The following is an 8,885-nucleotide window of genomic DNA, read 5'->3' as shown; positions in this document are numbered from 1 at the left end:
TTCGGTGGGAAAAACTTTTGCGTAGTGCGTTTAATAGTGCGTTATCTCGTGAGCGCAATTTTAACTATTATGCCGATCCATGATTAGAGCATAAGGTGGAGCCTAAATATTTTGAATTTGCACCTACGATTCTCCTCATCATAATATTTCCATGGAAATATGAAGGTCAGTAATTGAGTGATAAAAACTTAGAAACGGCTAGAGCATTGGTGTATGATTTCTCCAAAAACCGGGTGATTCGGCCATTAGGATTCAAGGTAGGTGGCGTTAGCTATCAACTACCCATTTTAAAAATAGTTCCTAACACACACGTGGAAATTAAGAATTATTCTCCTAAAAATCATGCCTTATAGAAGGAAGAAGTATCATGATGGAGATACGCACTTGAAGAAACAATGGAGAACGAAAAGGAGAAGGAAAGATTTGGATGAGGTGCGTAACCTTAAATAGCAGACGAATCTTCATTTATGGGACAAAGAATATTTATTTTGTTAACTGACCAATTGTTTTCTCTTCAGATTGATGAGGATATGAAACCACAGAATGCTGAAAAGTTATTAAATCAAGTAGTACATTTAGATAAACCTGGAGGAGCTCAGTTTTATTGTCTTCATTGCGCGTAAGTAGAGCCGTGAATGATATTTCTCGATCCTTCACTTTTATCTACTGGCGCTTGGCTTAATGTGTGTTCATTTCAGGCGTTACTTCATCGATGATCATGCATTACAAGACCATTTTAAAACTAAAGTTCATAAAAGACGCTTGAAAGCGTTAGAACTAGAACCCTACAGCAAAGAAGAATCGGAAAGAGCAGCAGGGAAAGGAAATTATGAACCCATTAAGAGGAGGAGAGTAGAGACCCAGCCAACTGGTGGTATTGTCTCGGCTATGGACGCAATTGAGATGGAGAAAAAAGACGTGCTTTCGGACTGATTCCGGGTTTGTTGATTTGTTTGTGATATTGTCAAGAAAGCAGGATCGAAATGGCCCTTCGTACCATTTCCTCCGCGTTAGTAAGAACTAAAACCAGGCGTTTTGTTAAGATTTATTATGTTACACAAAGACGTTATTTAAGCTCTGCATTATTTATGACGGGAGATCAAGCGAAAAATAATTACGCATTCCTATCCCCTGTGCTAGATTTTGATACAAAATTTCAAAATATATCCCAATTAGAGAGAAATGTGCAGCTTAGGGGCATACCTGTGAATGTGCATTCTTTGAAGAGGATGTGGGATTTCCAGGAAGGCATTCGAATGACTAGGAATAAAATTGACCAAAGGCGCTCAGAAATAACGAAATCAATTAAGGAGCTACAGAAAAGTGATGACCAAGTGGCCCGCAGTGAAGTGGAAAAGTTAATGTTACTATCTCAAAAATTACGACATGAATATAAGGTTGTGACCGCGGCACTCTGGGATATTGAGGGAAAAGTAGTTCCCAAGTGCCTATCAATTCCAAATGTTTTGCATGATCGTACTCCCGACAGCGTTGAAGAAGAGATATATAGGTTCATGGAGTCAACTGGGAGGATTCAGGAGTTAAGTCATATTGACATAGGAAGTAGTATAGGTGTGCTGAAGTGCATTGGACCTCTATGTTGTTATTTGAAAAATGAGGCAGTTGAATTTGAGAGGAAATCAATCAAGTTTTTTGGATGTTTTATGCATTCCAATGTCCTTATGAATTTCCAAGGATTTTACTGTTGAATAAATGATATGATCAACTGAAATTTGATCGCAGAACCGTTCCCTCAACAGCCAGGCACTGATCGTAAATAAAACAATACGGGGGGAGAGTGCCTGGATGATGGCGGAATGTTCCTACGATCATATTTCAGTCATCACGTTTCAACAATTTTTCTTAGCATAGAACCTACGCATTGAAACACGGTATTTCCACTGTAGTAAAAACTCTGCACATTATAATTACAAAATTTCATGGATGAGCACGTAATATGCTTGAAGTGCTAAGAAAATTACTCCTGAGGAAATCAATAGTAAATTAAATGAACTCATGTTTGAAAACTGTCGCTTAGGAATCATCCTACGCGTGAGAAAAGCACGAAAAAATCCACAGAAGTAAGAGTTCATTAAATTAAAATTACACGAGAAATTTCATTGATGAGCACTTAATATGCCGTAAATTACTGAAACACCATTTGCTTTGAAATCTTCGTTTTCAATAATTTCGATCTTCAAGAATTTCGCTTGGCATTCTACCTTGCAGGGAAAAACACTGCTTCCTCCGAAATCACACCTCCACGTTTTAAGTGCACACAAATTTCCTTGATGACCACGTAATATAATAAAAGTTATTCAAACATTCTTCAACGAGTTTTCATAATCTCATTCTTCACAACTTTCGCTAATACTCAACCAACGCGCAACAAACACAAGAAATTTCCACCGAAGTTAGAACTCTCTAAAATATACCAGCTCACCAGCTTGCAATTACGAGCACGTAATATATTTGAAGTTACTTGAACTTTCTTCCCGTGAGAGTTTCAGAGAATTTCAATGATGTACGGCTCAAAAAGTTCATTCAGCATAGAACCGTCGCATGGAAAAGCACGATATTTCCACTAAAAATAAGATCCCTCTCGAGTTTAGATAAAAACGAAATTCCATTGATGAGCACAAAAAATTAGAAGTCATTATACATACTTCCCTTTGACATCAAGAATTTTCGGTATCTCACACTTCAAAAATTTCACTTGACATAGAAACTTGGCACGAAAACACGAAATTTTCGCTATATAAGACCTCTCTTAATCACAATTACGAACCGAGTAAATGATGATGACTGCGTATTAATATATCAGAAGTTATTCAAACGTCTATCTATACGAGGTGTCTGCAAGTCGCCATCAGGGTGCGTAGAACGGGTGATTCCACACCAGGCACGCAGCACTCCATCTAGCCTTAATCAGAAACGCGTTCGCTTGCCGAGCACAGGCCAAGCACATAGGACAACGGCACACGGTCAGACCAGAAACCATGAGAATGCTAAGGACACGAACGTGCTACCATGTGAATAAAACTATTAGCTAGTAAAAGAAATCATTGGCATGGTGAGTAACAATAATCATACACGTCTCGTAAAATAAATCCGTGTTCAAAAGGAGAAAAGAAAAAGCGCATCACTATTTTAAAATTAGATGGATACTCAGTGTTTAATAGAGACTGTGATACGTCGCATAAAATATGCATTAATAATAACTTCGATGGCGCCGGGCCATATCCTCAATGAAATTTGTTGATGCTGATAGAACGATTTGATGCCTTTTGAACTCAACTGAATCTACGTCATCATTTGCTAAATTCTGGAAACACAAGGCAGAAATGTATGCTCAAGTGATTCGATGAATCTATCATGTATTCCTCCAATGAAAACTTTGGATTTAGGAAGTGGTGCTTACTTTATACTTTACTTATGAATCCTTTCAGTAACAAATTGCTGAACGCCATTGAAACCAAAAGTCGTCGGTGAAGTGACGCAAATAAAAAAATCTTCTTACCCGCTACCGCGAGGCAGAATTTTGGGATCATATTAAGGTTATCGAATTTATAATTTGCGAATAAGCATTAAACTTCGTTTCGGTTGGCGAAAAACGCGCGCTATTTTCGCGTTAAGTGGAACCAAGCCACACAAGTGAGGAATTTTTCCGATTAACATGCTTATTTCTGCTCCCGAGGAAACACTGCATACAGTTAACGGCTACGTATACACATCGCACTGTTACGATGCCACGAAAGTTTCTAGCAGAAAACGAAAAGTGTTTACGGGAAAAAAAGTGTAGCGTGTAAGCGAACTTGTCGCATTGACCAAGAGTAGGATGAGGGCGCCGAAAACATGAGTTACAGGATTATTGCGAATACACCTTGAGACGCTAAGGTTGACAACACGTTTTGGCAGCAGAGAACCAGCACATGGTGAAACCACCCGAGTTTGACCATCGGGTATGAAAGAGACTTGAAGAGGGTCTACCGTTGCCTAATTAGCTGAGGACCGACGTCTTATAATAGCTTGACTGCAGTCCCATGAAGGGGGAGGCGCAGAGAAGCGAAGTTGAGGAGACAAAATTACCTCACCAACCGATAATCGCGAATTTTGAACGGAGAGACGAGGAGAAAGGGAAGAGTTTTGAATTGATAAACACGTAAATAAATATTGAGGAATAAGTTTTGATGGAATAGTGCTAAAAGGCCGGAACTTGACAAAATTGTAATGTCAATGCACCTAATATTTAGCGGAAATAATGACTCCGCCTATTTAAATCCAGAGAACCGAGGGTGAGATGGAGGGGGTATTAGTAGTCAGTAATATTACGTCAGGTAGTAGTGACTTTAAGGATGATAAAAAATTCCTCGAATGAGCCATTTTAATACATTGTTATACTTGTAATCGATATTTTCCCATTTTTCAATATTATGACACACTAATGTAACACAAAATTATTTACGTTAGCCATTACCGTCTCAAAGATACTCGTAAATCTCTAACAGAAAATAGCAATGCAGAAATTATAGTAGCTTCTCGCTAAGAAGAATTATACTACCGCCACTAATCGTGGATTTCATACATTCCCCCATTATGAATTCAAATCGTGGTGGTGCGAAATCAAACATCTCCATAGTGGTGCGATATTTACTCGTTCGCATTCCTAGCGTTTCAATCCATTGCGTACGATTTTCCATGGCGAAGTGCACTACGTATTATCCTCAGTCGTTTTACGCTGCTTGGGAGAGACATGCGAATTCCGAGCGGTAGAGCGAAACAATAATCTTTTCTCACTACTGCGACGAGACGAAACCTTACCCTACCCCTCCCGTGTTTGCAAAGCGTTTGCAAGGCTGGTAGGTCTTGGTCACTAATGAATGATCACTCGTCATATGGTGATGCCCCTCAGTTTTATTTCCCCCACTATCGTGTTTTGGTACGCCCTCCCCTTCCTCTGGAGAATGGACAATGGGACACGTCTCACTTGACGCTCGCTCGCTGGTCGGAAAATATCCATCTATGACACACAAAGATCACCATTTACTGCAAAGAATAGAAGCCAATCAGAGACTTACCCCTTTGCGGAGAAGTAACGTGAGGTTAGCATTCTGTCGTTTCTTTTCTTCCAATCAGTGTTTCTCATAAATCTTCGTTTCTGATGTTCATTCACTCCCGCAAGTCCTGAGTTTAAAATTTATGTGCCTTCATTTCAGATTCTGATAGTCGACCGTTATCGCAGGGATAATGACAACTTGGATATGGCGATTTAATAGCCCCAGCTAAAAATGAGGTACATTGGTTAACGCCCGGTATGGCAGGCAGGGAATTTCCATCTGGCTTCTGGTCACAGGATCACGAAGGGCTTACGATTCCAACTATTACGGAGGATATCAACTGTGCGGCGGAAACAGAAATTGTCAGCACTGCTCCATGAGCTGAGGCATTTTTCTCGGAATGAGTGCCGGCAGCCTAGCTAGTCTTCTACCCTCATTTGAGCTTTCAGAATCATTTCCCGGTGATAACTGTGTGAGTGTAGTCTCTGTAATAATTGTGCTAGGAATATTACGTGTGATGCTCTCGGTGACAATGCCGAAATAAATCAAAATTTCTCGGATACGTTTGAGAGCGATAAAACCAGACTCCTGGATTACCCTGAATGTAGATGTGTGCGTAACATGTGATAAATTCCTGAGCCCAATATTACGAAAAATAATTTTGAATTACAGAATTATTTTCATAGAAAGAAGCAAGTAATCCCTTAACTAAGTTTTCCTATGCAATAATTCCTGTAAATCTGGTCTCCATCTGGAATTTGGTACCAATAAATGACGATATGAAATGGCAATCCTCTAAAACTCTCACGGGAAGAAAGTTCAAGTAACTTCAAATATATATCGTGCTCGTAATTGCAAGCTGGTGAGCTGGTATATTTTAGAGAGTTCTAACTTCGGTGGAAATTTCTTGTGTTTGTTGTGCGTTGGTTGAGTATTAGCGAAAGTTTTTCCCACCGAAATAAGAACTATGAATTATTATTACACACCAGATTTTGTTAGTGAGCCCGTATATTTGATTTGAGTTATTTTAAATTCTTGTCCGCCCGTTTCACCTCTCCTCTCACCCCCCATCCACCTTTTGGGAAAGCATTTAAAAGCGCTCCTCTTCACGCCGCCAGTACCACATCAACAGCCATGGAAGTGAAAGGAAAGGACTTTCGGACCTCGAGGAGAACCGACAAAAGGACCGGCGGCAAGTCAGCCACGACACGGCCGTATTCACCCCGACCGCCGACCAGTGGGAGATATCGTCGCCCGGCATACGAACCCTCCGTCGAACGCACCGCTGAAGAAGAGGACAAACCTACGGCCCAACCATCGCATGGATCTCACCCTGGTCCCCTTGCCATCGTTGAATGCATATTCAAAGTGAACCCCAGTAACACGAAAAGAATTACAGTCGGAGTGGATGTGAGAAATAGTTGTCTCCCTTTCATCACAATTGGCAAGGTCGGTGGGTCATGTGTGAAACTGGAATACGTAGATTGGTGCGAACTAGTGAAAAGTGAAAAACTGATTTCATCATATTTTTGGAACGACGTCGTACCACATAGCATCCCCGTTGGCAAGTGCATTCTTAAATTCAAAACTATATACGGCGTCAAGTCAGTGATGCTGGAGGAAGTGAATCATAAAAGTGACCCACCCTGCGTGTATCTAGCTGAATCTTCGTGGTTCGGACTTTTGAACTATGCCGAATGCATTCGTCTCCGCTGGGAAGAGCGAAGTGAGTGGTCCTCGTGTGCGCGAAAACTTTTGAATCTCTACCTGAATTCTGTGATCCTTGCATACGAACGTGAATGTGAAGCTGGTGAAATTGAATGTGTACCGTGGGAACATGTAAACAGTGCCCTAATAGACCTCAGGGAGCTTGGCAGTACGCCACCTTCCTTGAATGTGCAAGCACTCTCGGAAGAAATTAAATCTATCCTAAATAGTCGAGACGGAAAGGATATTCTTCAAGAGACAATAAGACAAAATAGTGACTCTGTAAACGAAAAATCAATGTGAAAAGTGGCAAAGACATAAATATTAAGTATATTATTTTCATTGAGTGAATCAATATTGGTTAGTTACTGAAAAAGATAATGTTTAGAATAATCGTGGTGAAGAGCGATGAAGACTTGATTGTTATGTATATTAAATTCAAAGAGTGATTCATTATTTATTTCTGTATTCATGAACAGGATATATATATAATTGTATCGGTGATACCTGCAATAAAATAATTTATAAAAGGAAATAAACCGCCTTCTTTATTTCCATTGTCATACCTGTAATCCTCTGTGTGTGTGTGTGTGTGTGTGTGTGTGACGGCACGTTTGTATTAATTGTCGCATTGTCACAATATCCAATATCATCAACCCGCCCAACCAACGAAATCATCCCTTTTAAAGCCTTTAATAAATTAATACGGGAGGAACAGCGATTCCCCATACCAACCTCATAATTTTCCTCATCCAAGAGATTTAGAAGCCGTGGGGTACGCCAAGCGGTGATGCCCGAGTTCGAGGCCACTACAAGTCATTCTATTCTAATATCAAAATTTATTCGACAATAGGGGATAGACGGGGCGGCGACAGGTGGGCGGGTGGCGTAAGGACGCACGGTCAATGACATACCTATGGGTGGGGGGTGGGTATATGCCCCAAAGTGTCCATTCTGGGTGGGTTGGGGGTGGGTGCCCTGAACCGTCCCACGCGGGTTGGGTTGACGACACACCTATGGGTGGGGGTGGTTTAAGGTGGGAGGGGGATGGTTTAGGGCGGGAGGGGGTGGTATGGAGGGGGTGGGGGCGGTAGGGGTGGGGGTGGGTGCCCCAAAGAGTCCCACGAGGGTTGGGTTGGGTCACACCCATGGCTAGGGGTGGGGTTACGTCATCTGGGTAAAAGTGCCCCAAAGTGTCCACATTAGTAGTCGCTTTAAACTCAATTTTAGCCATTCAATACCATTTAACGGTATTTAGGGACTAGACCTAAACTAGCGGTTTGACAATGGCAACCTTGCATGCACATCCGATAATGGTATTTCCTTTTACTTGCCCAGGAATTTTGATCGTCTCCAAATATATATTCCAAATCGTAGAAAATAATGGCACTTTTGTTTGCGGGGGGAGGCAGTTTATGGCAGTAAATGCTACAGCCTACGTGCGGCTAACAAAGAAACTTACCGTGATCACCCGCCTCCACAAATTCGATTCCGCCCAAATTTTGTTGATTTTGACTGAGGCAGGAGTAAAATATATAAAAGAGATGTAAATGCTTTTATTGCATACGATCAGGTATTCAAAGCATTCCCCAAAGAAAAAACAAAAACAAATATGAGCAGAGCAAGGCTAAAAAAATTCACTCAGTATAAGCGAAGAAGAGCAAAATAATAGTTTTTAACAAGTGGTAAAGGTGGCCAAAAGTTTAATTTATATTAATATATATTATAGTATTCTACCGATTAAGGTAGGTTTCCATGGAGTATTCGAGAAGCGATCTGGGAGCCTCCCTTTCCTTCCAGCACTGCCTTCTTTAATTCACTGTAAGGCCTACTCTCTTTCAATCTATCTAAAAAACCTATTCTTTTCCTTCCCCTCCCTCGTTTACCTAACATTCTACCCTCCAACACCATTTTCAGCATCCCCTCACCACTAAGCACTAACTCCATCCATACCTTCTGTCTCCTGCGTATCTCATCTAAAAGCTGCCTCTCCTCGCCAACCATATCCAGCACTTCGTCGTTCCTTTTCCTCTCCGTCCATTTCACCCTCTCCATTCTTCTCCATACCCACATCTCGAATGCCTCCAATCTTCTCTCGTCTTCTTTCCTCAGTGTCCACGT

The 8,885-nt window shown here is 41.1% G+C and overlaps 1 protein-coding gene across 1 annotated transcript; it reads left to right on the top strand.

Annotated features, from left to right (window-relative positions):
- The first annotated feature begins 257 nt into the window (after window positions 1–257).
- LOC124164104 (zinc finger protein 593 homolog) lies at window positions 258–1,364 on the top strand. The gene is made up of 3 exons (XM_046541276.1): window positions 258–432; window positions 519–619; window positions 699–1,364. Exons 1-3 carry the CDS (start codon window positions 343–345, stop codon window positions 931–933), a joined length of 426 nt encoding a protein of 141 aa, XP_046397232.1. The 5' UTR covers window positions 258–342; the 3' UTR covers window positions 934–1,364.
- Window positions 1,365–8,885: the final 7,521 nt, after the last annotated feature.

The sequence above is a fragment of the Ischnura elegans genome, chromosome 8 (assembly GCF_921293095.1).
Source record: "Ischnura elegans chromosome 8, ioIscEleg1.1, whole genome shotgun sequence".
NCBI lineage: Eukaryota > Metazoa > Arthropoda > Insecta > Odonata > Coenagrionidae > Ischnura > Ischnura elegans.
The sequence above is the reverse complement of the archived record's forward strand: the minus strand, read 5'-3'. Positions and strand labels throughout refer to the sequence as shown.

Coding starts and splice junctions, on each gene's coding strand:
- LOC124164104 (XM_046541276.1), top strand. CDS start 343: ATGCCTTATAGAAGGAAGAAGTATCATGATGGAGATACGCACTTGAAG. Junction 433..518: donor GAAGGAAAGATTTGGATGAG/GTGCGTAACCTT, acceptor TTTTCTCTTCAG/ATTGATGAGGATATGAAACC. Junction 620..698: donor TTTTATTGTCTTCATTGCGC/GTAAGTAGAGCC, acceptor TGTTCATTTCAG/GCGTTACTTCATCGATGATC.